This window comes from Salvelinus namaycush, unplaced genomic scaffold (assembly GCF_016432855.1).
Source record: "Salvelinus namaycush isolate Seneca unplaced genomic scaffold, SaNama_1.0 Scaffold87, whole genome shotgun sequence".
NCBI classification, from domain to species: Eukaryota; Metazoa; Chordata; class Actinopteri; order Salmoniformes; family Salmonidae; genus Salvelinus; species Salvelinus namaycush.
Genome location: NW_024061608.1, coordinates 309,884 through 329,504, shown reverse-complemented (window position 1 = coordinate 329,504; position 19,621 = coordinate 309,884). Strand labels below are relative to the sequence as shown.

Here is a 19,621-nt window from a genome sequence, read left to right as displayed (position 1 = left end):
ACTGTGAAAGCTCTGGATGGAAATGTTAGAGGTTCTGCTGGCTGCACTACGAGATTGCGTGAGCGTGGCAATCTCAGCTGACGTCACGTCACTCGAAATGCTGAGGTCCTCCAATTTCGAAATGATCGTGTCCAACTTCTGGTTGAAGTCGAAGGACGCATTTGACGTGTTCTCCCCAACGGAAGCGAAGCGGTCTTCCTTTGAAGTCTCCAACCTCAGCACCGAGATCACCTGTTTGATGACCCCTTTAGTGCAGGTGTCGAGGGTGAACTGGTGGGCTGAGGCTGAGGACATAGAAGAGGTATTACTGTCTGTCTTCTGTACAGGAGATACCTCCACAGTGGTCTCAGTTACAAGTAGTCCAGTGTCATAGAGCTCAATTTGCACAGGAGTATTTTTTCCCTCAGTGAGAAGGTGAGAGGTGAAAAGCTTCCTCAGTTTGTCCAGGGTTTTGGTATAAATCTTCTGGGAACCTGAACTCACTTCCACCCAGAACATTTTGCGACCTGATTTCGTACGCATGGAGGCCTTATTGACCTCAAATACCTCATGCAGGTCGGAAATAATTCCACCAAATAGATCAGAGGATGCTTCCTCAATATTCTCCGCGGAAACACAGACAGACAGAACTTCCGACAGTTTCCCACAAGTGTCGGTTTTATCCAGCACGCCAGTATATGTGACAGCTGCATCCTGAATGACCTGAGTGATGCATTGCTCAGCTTTGACGATATACTCCTCCACTGGTTGACCATGGAGGATGTCAACTTTATCACAAGGGAGCACCTTCTGAATACTCACATTCTCCTCTGATGGGCGTGGACTGTTGAAGATAATGCTCTCAGTGACCATGTTAGAGGAGGCGAGAGATGAGTCGAGAAGCAAAGACCTGTATATTATCGAGGTGGACATCTCAGGGTGCTTTATCATAGCAGCCTCCTCCAAAATGGCCGACGGGCCCTGGAGGACACCAGAGATATCCATGTCCTCAATGGTCTCTACCAGAGACGATTGTAGGTCTCTGGCTGACAGGTTGGTAGGTCTCTGGCTCTCGAGCTCCGTTTTGATTGCTTGACAGACAGTTGCTGCAGCAACAGCAGAGCTACAACACAACTGCTTCAAGGTGGAGTCAGAAATAGATGATGACAGATCTGTCATGGACATGGTGGAGAGTTGACTCTCAGAGACAAAGGGTCTGAGTTTGACAGACACCTGTCTGACCAAGTCCCCAGCAAGAGCTCTCATGTCTATTGCTCCACTAGCTGAGTTGTAGGAGCAGGCACTCTGTGGCCTTGACGGGCTCCTGCTATCCAAAAATCCTGTTATCCCAAAAACCTCAAGTACAAGATCCACAACATCGGATGACACTTCTGTCATTCTGTTGTTGGACAGAAATTGACTTGGATGAATGGTGCCTGCATTCAGAGTCCAGTCGCAAATAGAGTTGTCGGACTGACTCTGGACTAGTGGAACTAGACAGGTTTCACTTGGACCTTGACCAAAGAGTTCTGCCATTTTGAGCAGAACTGATCTTAAGACCTTTGACTTGGAAATGTTCAGCAGTGGGTCGTTGTTGGACAGTCTGGTGGACGGTCTGCTAGCCGATCTCTGAACAACTAGGCTTTGTATTTCTGCCGAAATGGCAGTGAGAAAATAGGTAAAGGGGCTGGTCGCTCGCCCCTTGTTTCCTCCGTTGGCTTTAGCCTTGAAGATGCTATCTATGATGATGACTATAACCTGTCCAGCCAGAGGAACCAATATGGCCTCAAGGTCCCTCTCTAACTCAAGGGGAGAATTGTGGCCATGCGCAATATGCTCTATGGCATGGGAATACATCTTAGCAGACACCATGCTTAGCATCTCTTGGGCAAACTGCTGACTTGCTGAGTAACTACCAGACAGCGGACCTAGAGTTCCCTGACTGAGACTTCGCATTAGCTCAGCCAATCTGGAGTTGAGAAGGTTCATAACCAACTCTACAATACCCATCATAAACCTGGTGTCCGTTGGTATTTTGACAGGTCTGTATTTCTCCCGTCTACTCCAACTGGACGACAGTACGATGTCACTCTGCGACTGGCCGCTCTGGACCATGTTGAAGACAGAATCCTCAGAGATTCCAAACACAGATCTCAGTGGTGCTGAGTGGGGTCTGTGTCTCATCTCTCTATCACCACCCTCAGGTGAGGAGACATATCGCTCTTCATCCTCACTCAGCAAGGAAGTCATGGACCTGCAGAATGCACAACAGAAATGAATAGTACATGGTAACAAAATACAAAATATGATCCAAGAATTTGGAAGTATCTAAGTAGTATTTCTCACTAAGTGGATCTGGAATGGATATTTGTACTTATAACAAGGGACATGGGAATAATGTTTTTAGATAGACCTACAAGAAGAGGAGGGGAAAGGGGTAAGTACCTATGAGAGGAGGGGAAAGGGGTAAGTACCTGTGAGAGGAGGGGATAGGGGTAGGTACCTGTGAAAGGAGGGGCTAGGGGTAGGTACCTGTGAAAAGAGGGGCTAGGGGTAGGTACCTGTGAGAGGAGGGGATAGGGGTAGGTACCTGTGAGAGGAGGGGATAGGGGTAGGTACCTGTGAGAGGAGGGGATAGGGGTAGCTACCTGTGAGAGGAGGGAAAAGGGGTAGGTACCTGTGAGAGGAGGGAAAAGGGGTAGGTACCTGTGAGAGGAGGGAAAAGGGGTAGGTACCTATGAGAGGAGGGGATAGGGGTAAGTACCTATGAGAGGAGGGGATAGGGGTAGGTACCTATGAGAGGAGGGGATAGGGTTAGGTACCTATGAGAGGAGGGGATAGGGGTAGGTACCTATGAGAGGAGGGGATAGGGGTAGGTACCTATGAGAGGAGGGGATAGGGGTAGGTACCTATGAGAGGAGGGGATAGGGGTAGGTACCTATGAGAGAAGATGATAGGGGTAAGTACCTATGAGAGGAGGGGATAGGGTTAGGTACCTATGAGAGGAGGGGATAGGGTTAGGTACCTATGAGAGAAGATGATAGGGGTAAGTACCTATGAGAGGAGGGGATAGGGTTAGGTACCTATGAGAGGAGGGGATAGGGGTAGGTACCTATGAGAGGAGGGGATAGGGGTAAGTACCTATGAGAGGAGGGGATAGGGGTAGGTACCTATGAGAGGAGGGGATAGGGTTAGGTACCTATGAGGGGAGGGGATAGGGGTAGGTACCTATGAGAGGAGGGGATAGGGGTAGGTACCTATGAGAGGAGGGGATAGGGGTAGGTACCTATGAGAGGAGGGGATAGGGGTAGGTACCTATGAGAGAAGATGATAGGGGTAAGTACCTATGAGAGGAGGGGATAGGGTTAGGTACCTATGAGAGGAGGGGATAGGGGTAAGTACCTATGAGAGGAGGGGATAGGGTTAGGTACCTGTGAGAGGAGGGGATAGGGGTAAGTACCTATGAGAGGAGGGGATAGGGTTAGGTACCTATGAGAGGAGGGGATAGGGGTAGGTACCTATGAGAGAAGGTGATAGGGGTAAGTACCTGTGAGAGGAGGGGATAGGGTTAGGTACCTATGAGAGGAGGGGATAGGGTTAGGTACCTATGAGAGGAGGGGATAGGGTTAGGTACCTATGAGAGGAGGGGATAGGGTTAGGCACCTATGAGAGGAGGGGATAGGGGTAGGTACCTATGAGAGAAGATGATAGGGGTAAGTACCTATGAGAGGAGGGGATAGGGGTAGGTACCTATGAGAGAAGATGATAGGGGTAAGTACCTATGAGAGGAGGGGATAGGGTTAGGTACCTATGAGAGGAGGGGATAGGGTTAGGTACCTATGAGAGAAGATGATAGGGGTAAGTACCTATGAGAGGAGGGGATAGGGTTAGGTACCTATGAGAGGAGGGGATAGGGGTAGGTACCTATGAGAGGAGGGGATAGGGGTAAGTACCTATGAGAGGAGGGGATAGGGGTAGGTACCTATGAGAGGAGGGGATAGGGTTAGGTACCTAGGAGGGGAGGGGATAGGGGTAGGTACCTATGAGAGGAGGGGATAGGGGTAGGTACCTATGAGAGGAGGGGATAGGGGTAGGTACCTATGAGAGGAGGGGATAGGGGTAGGTACCTATGAGAGAAGATGATAGGGGTAAGTACCTATGAGAGGAGGGGATAGGGTTAGGTACCTATGAGAGGAGGGGATAGGGGTAAGTACCTATGAGAGGAGGGGATAGGGTTAGGTACCTGTGAGAGGAGGGGATAGGGGTAAGTACCTATGAGAGGAGGGGATAGGGTTAGGTACCTATGAGAGGAGGGGATAGGGGTAGGTACCTATGAGAGAAGGTGATAGGGGTAAGTACCTGTGAGAGGAGGGGATAGGGTTAGGTACCTATGAGAGGAGGGGATAGGGTTAGGTACCTATGAGAGGAGGGGATAGGGTTAGGTACCTATGAGAGGAGGGGATAGGGTTAGGCACCTATGAGAGGAGGGGATAGGGTTAGGTACCTATGAGAGGAGGGGATAGGGTTAGGTACCTATGAGAGGAGGGGATAGGGTTAGGTACCTATGAGAGGAGGGGATAGGGTTAGGTACCTATGAGAGGAGGGGATAGGGGTAAGTAACTATGAGAGGAGGGGATAGGGGTAAGTACCTATGAGAGGAGGGGATAGGGGTAAGTACCTGTGAGAGGAGGGGATAGGGGTTAGGTACCTATGAGAGGAGGGGATAGGGTTAGGTACCTATGAGAGGAGGGGATAGGGTTAGGTACCTATGAGAGGAGGGGATAGGGTTAGGTACCTATGAGAGGAGGGGATAGGGTTAGGTACCTATGAGAGGAGGGGATAGGGGTAAGTAACTATGAGAGGAGGGGATAGGGGTAAGTACCTATGAGAGGAGGGGATAGGGGTAAGTACCTATGAGAGGAGGGGATAGGGGTAAGTACCTATGAGAGGAGGGGATAGGGGTAAGTAACTATGAGAGGAGGGGATAGGGTTAGGTACCTATGAGAGGAGGGGATAGGGGTAAGTACCTATGAGAGGAGGGGATAGGGGTAGGTACCTATGAGAGGAGGGGATAGGGTTAGGTACCTATGAGAGGAGGGGATAGGGGTAAGTACCTATGAGAGGAGGGGATAGGGTTAGGTACCTATGAGAGGAGGGAATAGGGGTAAGTACCTATGAGAGGAGGGGATAGGGGTAAGTACCTATGAGAGGAGGGGATAGGGTTAGGTACCTATGAGAGGAGGGGATAGGGGTAAGTACCTATGAGAGGAGGGGATAGGGTTAGGTACCTATGAGAGGAGGGGATAGGGTTAGGTACCTATGAGAGGAGGGGATAGGGGTAAGTACCTATGAGAGGAGGGGATAGGGGTAGGTACCTATGAGAGGAGGGGATAGGGTTAGGTACCTATGAGAGGAGGGGATAGGGGTAAGTACCTATGAGAGGAGGGGATAGGGTTAGGTACCTATGAGAGGAGGGAATAGGGGTAAGTACCTATGAGAGGAGGGGATAGGGGTAAGTACCTATGAGAGGAGGGGATAGGGTTAGGTACCTATGAGAGGAGGGGATAGGGGTAAGTACCTATGAGAGGAGGGGATAGGGTTAGGTACCTATGAGAGGAGGGGATAGGGGTAAGTACCTATGAGAGGAGGGGATAGGGGTAAGTAACTATGAGAGGAGGGGATAGGGGTAAGTACCTATGAGAGGAGGGCATAGGGGTAGGTACCTGTGAGAGGAGGGGATAGGGGTAAGTACCTGTGAGAGGAGGGGATAGGGTTAGGTACCTATGAGAGGAGGGGATAGGGTTAGGTACCTATGAGAGGAGGGGATAGGGTTAGGTACCTATGAGAGGAGGGGATAGGGTTAGGTACCTATGAGAGGAGGGGATAGGGTTAGGTACCTATGAGAGGAGGGGATAGGGTTAGGTACCTATGAGAGGAGGGGATAGGGGTAAGTACCTGTGAGAGGAGGGGATAGGGTTAAGTACCTATGAGAGGAGGGGATAGGGTTAGGTACCTATGAGAGGAGGTGATAGGGGTAGGTACCTGTGAGAAGAGGGGAAAGGGGTGGGAGTTCGTGTGCTGCAAGTGGTTCTAGAACTGGTGCGCCTACTGGGTCCTCCACTAAAGCTGAATCTGACGCTGCGGCCAAGAGAAGTCACTTCTCTTGCCTCATTACTTCCTGATCCAGAAGAGCTTGACGAATCAGAGAGCTCTATCTGCATGGTGAGGTCAAGGGCGGGAATGACCACAGTGGATGTAGACTCCATCACCCAATTTGTGATATCCATGCACCTGGCACTAAACTCATGTCTGCTCATCTGAAATGTTAAAAGACCATACAGAGTTAGTTTGTTAACGGAGCTGCACTGCTGCACCATGTGTTTACTCAAGCTAGTCAATTAAAGCAGTGGTTCAGGATGTTCCACAATGCTGGAAAGGGGGGCCTGAGTGAAAAAGTTTGGGAACCTCTGAATTAAAGGTCCTGCACGATTTCCACCAATAAGAGTTTGGAATGTTTGGTCCATCTTACCAACATGAACTACTTTAGAAGTGACTATAACTCACCCGGCACGCATATTCTCACTCAGCAGATTCCAATGGCTGAAAAGTAAATAAATAAAGGTACGCAATTAAACTACATGACATTACCTCTATTCTCTTAGATTACGTTATGGATGGACCTCTACGGAACTAGGCCACATCCAAACATCCCTGATTGGTCATTTGGTCAGTTGAGTCCCTTGTATTTGCCCGAGACTCATCACCTCCTTCTCAAAACCCATTGGACGAGAAGGTCAAAAGGGAGGGCTTTCTCATCCAATGGGTTTTGAGAAGGAGGCGAGAAGAGAGGACGTGAGGAGTATGCAATTGAGATTGTCCCTATGGCCAAATGGCCCCTATTCCTTAAATACTCAACTATTGTTGACCAAGGCTCTAATAGGGAACATATCTAGGGGATGCATGGGGAAGCCAAAGAGCAACTTACCCATCCTTCATGTCCTGCACAAAGGTGTGTAGGTCTGGGTAGCTTCTCTTTCCCCTGCTGAGGGTGAGGCTGGTCTGGGAGGCTGCAGCCTTGCGGGTCACGCTAGTGAAGGTCACCACTGCAGCCTGATGGGGACGACAGAAAGCAGACTTTAGGCTGGAATTCAATCAAATTCGCCATAGCACTGTTAATGCAATGTCTGTTTACGAACTACTGTCTGCATGCACAAACAGAAATGTACACACACACTGTTATCTGGAAGCATTTACCTTTGCCACTCGTTCAGTCTCCTGGGATTGAGATGTCCCGGCTGTTTGTAGATCATCACTCTCCTACATCACACTCTCTCCTTCGACCTCCAGTGTCAGAGTTGATGTGGCTGTCTTCAGATCAACCTGCTTCAACTCACTCTCACCTTTGGCCTCCTAGATTAGAAGACCTTTACTAGCTCAAGCTTTGAAAATTCATTTGTCATTTTAATCTTCAATGCGTCATTAAAACACAAAACACAATACATCATACCTCCTGTGACTGAGATGGGATGACAACGGCCTCGGTCCAACTCACTCTCTCCTTCAACCTCCTGTGACTGAGATGGGATGAAACGGCCTGGTCCAACTCACTCTCTCCTTCAACCTCCTGTGACTGAGATGGGATGACAACGGCCTCGTCCAACTCACTCTACTCCTTCAACCTCCTGTGACTGAGGTGGGATGACAATGGCCTCGTCCAACTCACTCTCTCCTTCAACCTCCTGTGACTGAGGTGGGATGGCAACAGCATCGTCCAACTCACTCTCTCCTTCAACCTTCTGTGACTGAGGTGGGATGGCAACAGCATCGTCCAACTCAATCTCTCCTTCAACCTTCTGTGACTGAGACGTGCCATCTGTCTTCAGATCAGCCTCCTGCATCTCAATCTCTCCTTCAGCCTCTAGTGACAGAGTTTGGATATCTGTCTCTAGAACAGCCTCTTCCAACGTGGTCTGTCTCTCAACCTCTCTGTGATCTTTATCAGATCTAGATACAGAAAAAGGAATCTCTCTAAGGTCACTATAATGTGCTATAATGTGAGTGTGAGGATGTGTTCCAATTATAGAATTAGAATGAATCATTCTAGAATTAGAATAGAATTCACTCGAATTATATGGTTCCAATACTCTGAGATGACTCGGCCTATCCAGAGGTATATACAGTATTTAGAGAATTTGGCAAACTTTTAGAAAGGACTCCATGTTAGCGCCTTTGAGCCTTTCATTTACCCAATAAGTCAATTATAAAATAGATGTTCAGTTACATATTATTGTTTAAAATGTCAATATTACACATGGGGAGCCAGCTCTCATATGGATATCTTTGATTATACTGTGTCATATAATGTATACATATTGATGTAAATGCAACATAATGCAGATAGATGTCCCATCTCTCTAAATACATGGCTCTGGGCCTACCTCTCCATGTAAATCACTTACCTGTCTTCCTTCATAACATCACCGTCATTGATGGGGTCATCCAGGTCTATGAGGGTGAGGTCATTCCCACTGACCTCTGACTCCTGAAAGACAGGACAAAGTCATGTTTGGATGTCACCTACTGTGTCGCCTTTAGCCGTGTTGAAAACAACTGGGAACTCTCTGACTTCCGACTTCAGTGCGTTCAAGACAACCGGGGGGAAAAAACTAACTCCGACAGGGAAAAATCGTTTTCAACAGTCATCCAACTTGGATTTCCAAGTCAGAAGCAGCGCGGCTTGGCGTGTCATGTTTCGGAGGACTCCTGACTCGACCTTTACCTCTCCCGAGCCCGTTGGGAAGTTGCAGCGATGAGACTAGATCGTAACTACCAATTGGATATCACAAAAAAATGACTAAAAATGTAATTAAATAAAGTCGGAAACTCTGGCATCTTTTTAGAGCTCCAACTTTCCGACCTAAAGACCATGGAAGTCATGATTTGACCAAGATCACTTGCCTTGAAAGCACCATTAACCCAACACTCATTGTCACATCATAATGCATCATATGCATAGAAATAGAATCACCAGAACATCATGTCAGGTGTACAGTTCAGTTTACCAGTCAAATTGCCATGGTCAGAGGCTCTATCCTTTCTAGTGATTCTATTTCTACGGTCACATCATAATGCATCATATCTATGCTTGTGTCCGAAATAGCACCCTATTTCCAATATAGTGCACTTCTTTTGGCCGGAGCCCTATAGAGTGCCACAGTAATGAGTCAAAATCCCCATAAAACCTAGTAGTCAAACAGGGAAATGGTTCCAATCGTTTTTCCACCATACATTTTTCCCATAGTGGATTTTAGAAACACTTAAAATAAGGGCTGTGTTTCAGGTAGGCTTACCATTTTGATAACTGTGTAAATCTCTCTAGGACAAGGTGACTTTTATCAATATATTCACCTGTATTTACCCCCCCAAAATGAAATGCTAATTAGCTGCTAATGTGGCTATCATAAAGAATTTCAAATGCCATTTTTATTTATTTTATTTCACCTTTATTTAACCAGGTAGGCAAATTGAGAACACGTTCTCATTTACAATTGCGACCTGGCCAAGATAAAGCAAAGCAGTTCGACACATACAACAACACATAGTTACACATGGAGTAAAACAAACATACAGTCAATAATACAGTGAAAAATAAGTCTATATACAATGTGAGCAAGTGAGGTGAGATAAGGGAGGTGAAGGCAAACAAAATATATGTATAAATAAAAATATTAAAAAAGGCCATGGTGGCGAAGTAAATACAATATAGCAAGTAAAAAAACACTGGAATGGTTGGTTTGCAGTGGAAGAAAGTGCAAAGTAGAGATAGAAATAATGGGGTGCAAAGGAGCAAAATAAATAAATAAATACAGTAGGTAAAGAGGTAGTTGTATGGGCTAAATTATAGATGGGCTATGTACAGGTGCAGTAATCTATGAGCTGCTCTGACAGCTGGTGCTTAAAGCTAGTGAGGGAGATAAGTGTTTCCAGTTTCAGAGATTTTTGTAGTTCGTTCCAGTCATTGGCAGCAGAGAACTGGAAGGAGAGGCGGCCAAAGGAAGAATTGGTTTTGGGGGTGACCAGAGAGATATACCTGCTGGAGCGCGTGCTACAGGTAGGTGCTGCTATGGTGACCAGCGAGCTGAGATAAGGGGGGACTTTACCTAGCAGGGTTTTGTAGATGACCTGGAGCCAGTGGGTTTGGCGACGAGTATGAAGCGAGGGCCAGCCAACGAGAGTGTACAGGTCGCAGTGGTGGGTAGTATATGGGGCTTTGGTGACAAAACGGATGGCACTGTGATAGACTGCATCCAATTTATTGAGTAGGGTTTTGGAGGCTATTTTGTAAATGACATCACCGATGTCGAGGATTGGTAGGATGGTCAGTTTTACAAGGGTATGTTTGGCAGCATGAGTGAAGGATGCTTTGTTGCGGAATAGGAAGCCAATTCTAGATTTAACTTTGGATTGGAGATGTTTGATGTGAGTCTGGAAGGAGAGTTTACAGTCTAACCAGACACCTAGGTATTTGTAGTTGTCCACATATTCTAAGTCAGAGCCGTCCAGAGTAGTGATGTTGGACAGGCGGGCAGGTGCAGGCAGCGATCGGTTGAAGAGCATGCATTTAGTTTTACTTGTATTTAAGAGCAATTGGAGGCCACGGAAGGAGAGTTGTATGGCATTGAAGCTCGCCTGGAGGGTTGTTAACACAGTGTCAAAAGAAGGGCCAGAAGTATACAGAATAGTGTCGTCTGCGTAGAGGTGGATCAGAGACTCACCAGCAGCAAGAGCGACATCATTGATGTATACAGAGAAGAGAGTCGGTCCAAGAATTGAACCCTGTGGCACCCCCATAGAGACTGCCAGAGGTCCGGACAACAGACCCTCCGATTTGACACACTGAACTCGATCAGAGAAGTAGTTGGTGAACCAGGCGAGGCAATCATTAGAGAAACCAAGGCTGTCGAGTCTGCCGATGAGGATGTGGTGATTGACAGAGTCAAAAGCCTTGGCCAGGTCAATGAATACGGCTGCACAGTATTGTTTCCTATCGATGGCGGTTAAGATATCGTTTATGACCTTGAGCGTGGCTGAGGTGCACCCATGACCAGCTCTGAAACCAGATTGCATAGCGGAGAAGGTATGGTGGGATTCGAAATGGTCGGTAATCTGTTTGTTGACTTGGCTTTCGAAGACCTTAGAAAGGCAGGGTAGGATAGATATAGGTCTGTAGCTGTTTGGGTCAAGAGTGTCCCCCCCTTTGAAGAGGGGGATAACTGCAGCTGCTTTCCAATCTTTGGGAATCTCAGACGACACGAAAGAGAGGTTGAAAAGGCTAGTAATAGGGGTGGCAACAATTTCAGCAGATAGTTTTAGAAAGAAAGGGTCCAGATTATCGGCTGATTTGTAAGGGTCTAGATTTTGCAGCTCTTTCAGAACATCAGCTGACTGTATTTGGGAGAAAGAGAAATGGGGAAGGCGTGGGCGAGTAGCAGAGGGGAGGGCAGTGCTGTTGACCGGGGTAGGGGTAGCCAGGTGGAAAGCATGGCCAGCCGTAGAAAAATGCTTATTGAAATTCTCAATTATAGTGGATTTGTCGGTGGTGACAGTGTTTCCTATCTTCAGTGCAGTTGGAAGCTGGGAGGAGGTGTTCTTATTCTCCATGGACTTTACAGTGTCCCAGAACTTTTTTGAGTTTGTGTTGCAGGAAGCAAATTTCTGCTTGAAAAAGCTAGCCTTGGCTTTTCTAACTGCCTGTGTATATTGGTTTCTAGCTTCCCTGAAAAGTTGCATATCACGGGGGCTGTTCGATGCTAATGCAGAACGCCATAGGATGTTTTTCTGTTGGTTAAGGGCAGTCAGGTCTGGAGAGAACCAAGGGCTATATCTGTTCCTGGTTCTAAATTTCTTGAATGGGGCATGCTTATTCAAGATGGTGAGGAAGGCATTTAAAAAAAATAACCAGGCATCCTCTACTGACGGGATGAGATCAATATCCTTCCAGGATACCTCGGCCAGGTCGATTAGAAAGGCCTGCTCGCTGAAGTGTTTCAGGGAGCGTTTGACAGTGATGAGTGGAGGTCGTTTGACCGCTGACCCATTACGGATGCAGGCAATGAGGCAGTGATCGCTGAGATCTTGGTTGAAAACAGCAGAGGTGTATTTGGAGGGCAAGTTGGTTAGGATGATATCTATGAGGGTACCCGTGTTTACGGAATTGGGGTGGTACCTGGTAGGTTCATTGATAATTTGTGTGAGATTGAGGGCATCAAGCTTAGATTGTAGGATGGCTGGGGTGTTAAGCATGTTCCAATTTAGGTCGCCTAGCAGCACGAGCTCTGAAGATAGATGGGGGGCAATCAGTTCACATATGGTATCCAGAGCACAGCTGGGGGCAGAGGGTGGTCTATAGCAGGCGGCAACGGTGAGAGACTTGTTTTTTGAGAGGTGGATTTTTAAAAGTAGAAGTTCAAATTGTTTGGGAACAGACCTGGATAGTAAAACAGAACTCTGCAGGCAATCTTTGCAGTAGATTGCAACACCGCCCCCTTTGATGATGATCATGCTGATCGAGGCAAAGGTAAGAATCTCTTGACTAACTATCTAATGTTAGCTAAATGTAGTAATTAATAAATTGGCAACATTTCTTTAAATTGACAATTCTGTGAACTGTTTAGTGCAAGTTTTAAATTGACACAATACCTGTTAGCAAAGGTGTCAGCTAGAAATGACGTTTAGGAGCTTGCAGGGATTTGTAGTTTTGCATGTCTACTTTGATGCTAATTAGAAATTTCGAATCTGAGAGTAAATAGAGCCAAATGTATTGCTAAAAGTCACCTTGTCCATGAGAGCTTTACATGGTTATAAAAATGTCACACCACTGTAAACCCACATTAAACACAGCCCTTATTTTATGTGGAAAAACGATTGGAACCATTTCCCTCCCTGTTTGACCGCTAGGTTTTATGGGTATTATGACACCTCCACTGTGGGGCTATATAGACGGGTTGGTTGTTTAGCAACAACACTGGCAAGTAACTGTGGGTAAAATAGACAGGGTAAATAGACAGGGTTCGCTTAGAACGTTGACAACATGTAAACTATATTTAGTCTCTAAATGTTAATTGCAAACAAATACATTTGCATAATGAGCACTTGCTAGCTGAGGTTTAGAGTCATAACAAGATACACGCATTCCGGCCATTGATGAGCACACATGTTTTTCGTGACGTCAGCCAACCAGTGTATGGATCTTATTCAAAAGTAGTGCACTAGCCTACATAGGGAACAAGGGTGCCATTTAGGACGGAAATGTGAAGGTGGTGTCATAACAACCTTTGACCCACAACAGATTCTACTGTACCTTTAGCCAACTCTCATGACTCCCCGGCCATAGACTTTGTAGTTTGATATTACAGAATGAATAGCACATAATTTTATTTATTTAACAATATTTAATCCACAGTCATTAATATAAATGGGGATTTAAAAATAATTATAAACTGGGTGGATCGAAACCTGAATGCTGATTGGCTGAAAGCCATGGTATATCAGACTGTATACCATGGGTATGACAAAACATGTATTTTTTACTGCTCTAATTATGTTGGTAACCAGTTATAATAAATAGCAATAAGGCACCTCGGGGATTCGTGATATATGGCCAATATACCAACCACATGGCTAAGGGCTGTGTCCTAGCACTTCGGGTTGCGTCGTGCGTAAGAACAGCCCTAGCCGTGGTATATTGACCATATACCACAACCCCTTGGGCCTTATTGCTTAAATAACATGCCTACCTTGAACTCTTTATTCTCCATGTCCTTGCAAAATCAGTACATTTCCTTGCCAAAATGCACGCTCCTCCAGCACTAGCGAGAATCACTGAACTGCTCCCGCGGTTTCTCATCAGTTTCAACGTTTATCAGTGATGACGTAACAATGCTGTACAGATTTGACGCACTTCCAATTTCGTGCTGATGCAACGCTCTGTGCGGTTGTAAATTCACGCATGGAAATCCTGCGAGTTGTAAACAAATGTAGGCTACTATTGCCTTTAAAAATGTAATGTTGTGGACGCAATGCAAAATAAAATAGAATACATAACCCACACCGATAACCCAGAGTTCATCATTAAATAACATGTATTACTCATAAAATATACAGCCAACTTCAGATACTGAAAGAATTCATGGGCGTTTCGAATTCAGTCACTATTTCATATGTACGTGCTAGTTTCATCCGTTTAAAAGAATGAAAATGACACGAACAAACCTGTGAACCTCTTGTTGCTGATTTGGTGAACATAGCAAATGTATTGCACATATTTCCAGTTAAAATGATTTTCAAAAAGAGACAAAAACGGGGATTTGAACATGCAATCACATACAAGGATTGAGTGGTTTCATTTTTTGAAGAAGTTAAAGCAAGCTAAACCTGTTAAAAAACATTGATTATAAGACCAAAGACAAATAATATAGATATTTATTTTCCAACAGAAGAAAATCTAATTGCTGCTGTCCTACCATTGGTTTACAGTGTTTCTCCTCTCCAAGGGAGACATGTTTTCCACCTCACATGCCTCGGGATAGTATCAGTGCTTTTCACAAACGTTGTAGTACTTAGTGTGCATCATTGTTTTCGCTCATACAGCTGCCCCTACTCTCCTAACCACCCCTTAGTAACTAACGAAGGCATAAAATGATGACATAAATATCACAAGAAAGAACACATGAATTAATCATTTACTTTCTAAAATACTTTCTAGAGACCAAAGGACAGGTAGGTTTAATAACACAAATGTAATATGTCCCATCAAAAAGTCCTGTTGCTCACATACCGGTATGCAAAACCAGCATCCCAAATGGCACCCTATTTCCTTTAGAGTGCACTGCTTTTGACTAGAACCCTATGGGCCCTGTTCAACAGTAGTGTACTATTCAGTATAGGGAATAGGGTTCCATTTGGGATCATCACATCTTTACAATTACTCATGAGAGCAAGTACTACGATTTGTTGATTCCCACAGAGCTTAAGACATGAATGATTTTATTAAAATGTTTGTTCATAAAAAATGTATGATTTCCCCTCCTCCCACATGGATTACAGACAAGAGGCTAGGTGCGTTCTGACTGTCTTTGTGTGCGGATAAACAAGACAATCACTCTCATGAAAAATGCTTCTTCCACATCTATTGGTCCCTGTCTGTTTTGCTCTCAGTGAGGTGCTAAAATCCCCTTGGACTACAGGTTATTGCCATCATAAGGTGTGTGTCTGTCTGTTGGCCGGACACTTTCTACCGTTTAGGACCTTTGTGGGTAAAGGTAAAGATGGGGTATAGAAGCAGCAGTTCCTCTGAAGTCCAGTATCTGCTGGAAGGACACCTGGTGGTACGAGAGGATGAGTGTGGGCCAGCCAGCCTGTTGTGCCTCCCCCTCTCCCTCCCTCCTTTTCTCTCTCTCTCAGTCTGAGGGACTCTTAAGGCTCCTGTGCGGACTGTCTCGGTTCGTGCCCTCCCGAAGCTGGCTGTGGTGATTTAAGACACGCTATGTTAATGAGTGTATTTGTTTGTGGCCGCCTAGGAGGAAGGGAGGGGAGACATGAATGGATTTGAATAATTCATAATCAATTAAATAATAAGGAATCATAATAGATATATTTGGGCATAATTTATATTCCATGCTAGATGCCACACCAAAGCCATCCCTAGTAGTTCAATGGCCCCATCCCTAGATCAGAACAAGCCTCCCCCTCTCTTTCTGTGTGTGAGCGTGTACATCCAGCTCTCCTCACTACCCTTCTGTGTAGAGCTGTTCTGTGCCATTTGTCTTTGGCTTCTACGCTGGCTCCCTTGTTGAGCAGTGAGTACACACAGTCTGTGTGTCCGCTCAGCACCGACAGCATCAGAGGGGTTCTGATACACAAGACAACAGGTCATATTACAAACTGGTAATAACCAGGCTGAGTCCCAAATGGCAACCTATTCCCTATATCGTACACTACTTTTGACCTGAGCCCACAGGGCTTTGGTTTAAAGTAGTGCACCACGTAAGGTATAGGTTGCCATTTGGGATGCATCCCTAGTGTCAAAATCTCTTTATTTCAGGAATTGTATCCAAAACCCAAATGACTTACTGTCTATTCCCGTCTTGAACGTCCACTGCACTCTGGAGGTCAGCATTTCCAATCAGCAAACGCAAACACTCCGAATGACCGTTGGTTGCTAGAGGAAGATAAACAGAGAGGATATAAGAATGTGAGATGTTTGACCGTTGGTAGCTGGAGGAGGATAAACAGAGAGGATATAAGAATGTCAGATGATTGACCTTCAGTAGCTAGAGGAGGATAAACAGAGAGGATATAAGAATGTCAGATGATTGACCTTCAGTAGCTAGAGGAGGATAAACAGAGAGGATATAAGAATGTCAGATGATTGACCGTTGGTAGCTAGAGGAAGATAAAAAGAGAGGATATAAGAATGTCAGATGATTGACCTTCAGTAGCTAGAGGAGGATAAACAGAGAGGATATAAGAATGTCAGATGATTGACCATTGGTAGCTAGAGGATAAACAGAGAGGATATAAGAATGTCAGATGATTGACCGTTGGTAGCTGGAGGAGGATAAACAGAGAGGATATAAGAATGTGAGATGATTGACCGTTGGTAGCTAGAGGAGGATAAACAGAGAGGATATAAGAATGTCAGATGACTGACCGTTGGTAGCTGGAGGAGGATAAACAGAGAGGACATAAGAATGTCAGATGATTGACCGTTGGTAGCTAGAGGAGGATAAACAGAGAGGATATGAGCAGATTGCTGGACGACTATAACCTTCACATGAACAGACAGATTTGTAGAACAGTGGTGTTGGTAGATGACATCCTCATGATGTTAACACAGCAGATAATAAAGAATTTTGGGGCTGAGGCCATCGAAGCCTGTCACCTGCTAGCGGTGTACCTGGCTCTGGATAGAAGTCTCCCCTGTGCACTGATCTAGGATCAGCTTACCCTCCCTAGATCCTCAATCATTAGTGGAGAACATGACAAAAAATGACCTTAGATCAGTGTCTAGTGGGCATGTTCACACTATACCATGTAACATCCCTAGAGTGGACATTGTCGTCCTAGCAACATGACCAAACAAATGGCCATCTTGGTCAGGAAAACTTTTTAATTACAGAAGCTCTATGTGATATCCTATGTGTACCTGCAGCGTGAATGGGGGTCCTCTTCAGGGTGAAGTCTTTAACCAGGATGGAGGCTCCCTGGTTGATGAGGACGTCAACACACTCCACATGGCTTTTTAAGGCAGACAGGTACCTCACGTCTAGATCCAGCAGAGACTGAACCAGGACCTCCATAGCATGGTGGTGGCCGTGGTACGCCTGAATAGAAACACAAACACAGTCTCAAGCAAAGTCCAGTGGTACGCCTGAATAGATATACACTCTTAATATAATCAATGTCCTATAGTAGACCAGTGGTACGCCTGAACAGAAATACAGTGCTAGACCTCTAAAGTAGACCAGAGTCTTTCAATCGGGAGCCCATTTTTGCTCCCGCCCAGCATCAACATCTGAGGTCCCTGCCAAGCGTGGGATTGAGAAACAAACACTCTACTTCTCCTCTGAGGTTGATTAACTCAAATGGCAAAATAAGGAAACCATCATCACTCTGTAGAATATGCATGTATTTCACACTAATCAGGAATAGATAGGAATTTGGTGTGTGAGTCTGTCTGGACAGTCAACTTCCTGTGGAAAATCAACACCATGCCTGCATCCCAGATAGCACCCTATTCCCTATGTAGTTAACTACTTTTGATCAGGGCCTATAAGGATCTGGTCAAAAGTAGTGTACTAAATAGGGAATAGGGTGCCATTTGTCATATGGAGACCACTACAGGAGCAGGTAGGCTTTACTCACAGCGAGGTGTAGAGGGCTGATGGGAGCTCTGACATCAAAGTCGTTTAGCATGTCTGTCCCTGAGGTTTCAATTAGTTGAGGAAAGACAAGGACGGCCAGTTCAGACTTGTAACATATTTACCTGGAAGGTTAGTCTAGTAGCATGTGAAACATGGTAAATCTCAGTGACCAGCCCCTGCAGACATACTGGGGTGTTGCATCCATACCTTAAACAAGCAAGTGTGAGAAAGTTACCAACTGGCACTTACATCTAAAGGTGTTTCACTTGCAATCTGGAAAAAGAACATCAAGAGTAATGATGCGTCCACGACAAACATGCAGCCACACCTTAAAACATACTGTTGGGTTCTGAGAATATGAAATATACTAATTCATGTCACTGAGGGAGAGAGCTTAATGTATAACGTTTACATTATGTCAGGATATGTTATTGTTAGCCATCAGGCATCCTATGGGTGGGATCCTCTGGGATGAGAAGAGACACAGTCTGGTACCAATCACCATGACAGCCTTGAGTTGGGGAGGAGTGAGCACCTTGGGGTAGCAGGTCAGGTCAGATGAAGTGAGGAAGAACAGATATCACTAAGGTTCTGTCTAGCAACAGAGATGCATTGGCTGTTTAGAGGTGTAGGAGGAGACTCAACATAGGAGAAAGGATTAAATATCAGTGCTTGTGTGAATATGTTTTTTGTCTAATGCAGCTGTCTTGACCCTCTGGGAAGAATAAACTTGGTTTAAGCTTTCATAGTGTCCGTCGAGTTTTTACTCTGAGAATTAGAACCTAACAGTTGGCGCTGCGAGCAGGGTTCACCACGATTTGCAGTCGAACTAGAGATTCTGAATCAGTGAAACAGAAACAAGGTAGGCACAGTTCCTACACCTGTTATCACTAATTCTGACATCTTGAGGAGATGAGAGTTGTAGGCTGAACCAATTATAGGGTACGGACCTAGAAAGCCTGAGCTTATTCAGTAGTCTCATTGTATTACGACCGGTCATAGCTTTGCGGTACCAGAAGGTAAACCCGAACAGGTTGATACCTGTAGAGGGTAACTCCTAAGGGGTAAATCCCAAGTAGGTTGGTTCCTGCTAGTACTATAAGAATAGGGTGAGTCCCGGAAGGTAAGCCCGAGCAGACGGGTACCTAGGGGGTAAGACCCGGGTGGGGTTGGTTACCTGCTATACCTGTAACGAGAGGGTGCAAGTCTCAGCCGCAGTGGCCATGCGGCAGTAGAGTGGGTGTGGATGGATAAAGTGACATGCTTGTGTACTAGGATAAAAAGTTGCCATTCAGGGTTAGAAGAAAAGCAATAAGATACTCGAAAGCTGTTGGATTTGGGTGTATTAGCAGTAGCAATAAAGAGAGGTTGGTTTTATGCCCTGTTAAGGTAGGGAACCATGACAGATTATGTGGAAATAGGAAGACAAGTGTGAATAATTTTGGTAATGTGTGTTATCAACAACAGTGATATTTGAACAGATTGGAGATGACTATCCATAACAATAAAATCCTTCATACAGTGAGGTTAGGGTAGGTTACCATGCTTGTCCTGAACCACAGCTGTAGACACAGCCTCCTCCAGGTCCTCAGACACTAGCTTGGAGATCCGTTACAGGATGTCTGTCACCCCACTGAGCCCCTATTGCAGGTTAGGGGTCACATCCACTTGAATGTCCTTCATATGACGAACCTCCTACAGAGCAAATGAGGAAAATA

The 19,621-nt window shown here is 45.6% G+C and overlaps 1 protein-coding gene across 1 annotated transcript; it reads right to left on the bottom strand.

Annotated features, from left to right (window-relative positions):
- Positions 1-8,434: 8,434 nt before the first annotated feature.
- LOC120043104 (serine/threonine-protein phosphatase 6 regulatory ankyrin repeat subunit A-like) lies at positions 8,435-17,956 on the bottom strand. Its single transcript, XM_038987826.1, has 5 exons — positions 17,905-17,956; positions 17,186-17,363; positions 16,111-16,198; positions 15,772-15,889; positions 8,435-8,521 (listed from the first exon to the last, which is right to left on the bottom strand). Exons 1-5 carry the CDS (start codon positions 17,953-17,955, stop codon positions 8,435-8,437), a joined length of 522 nt encoding a protein of 173 aa, XP_038843754.1. The 5' UTR covers position 17,956.
- Positions 17,957-19,621: the final 1,665 nt, after the last annotated feature.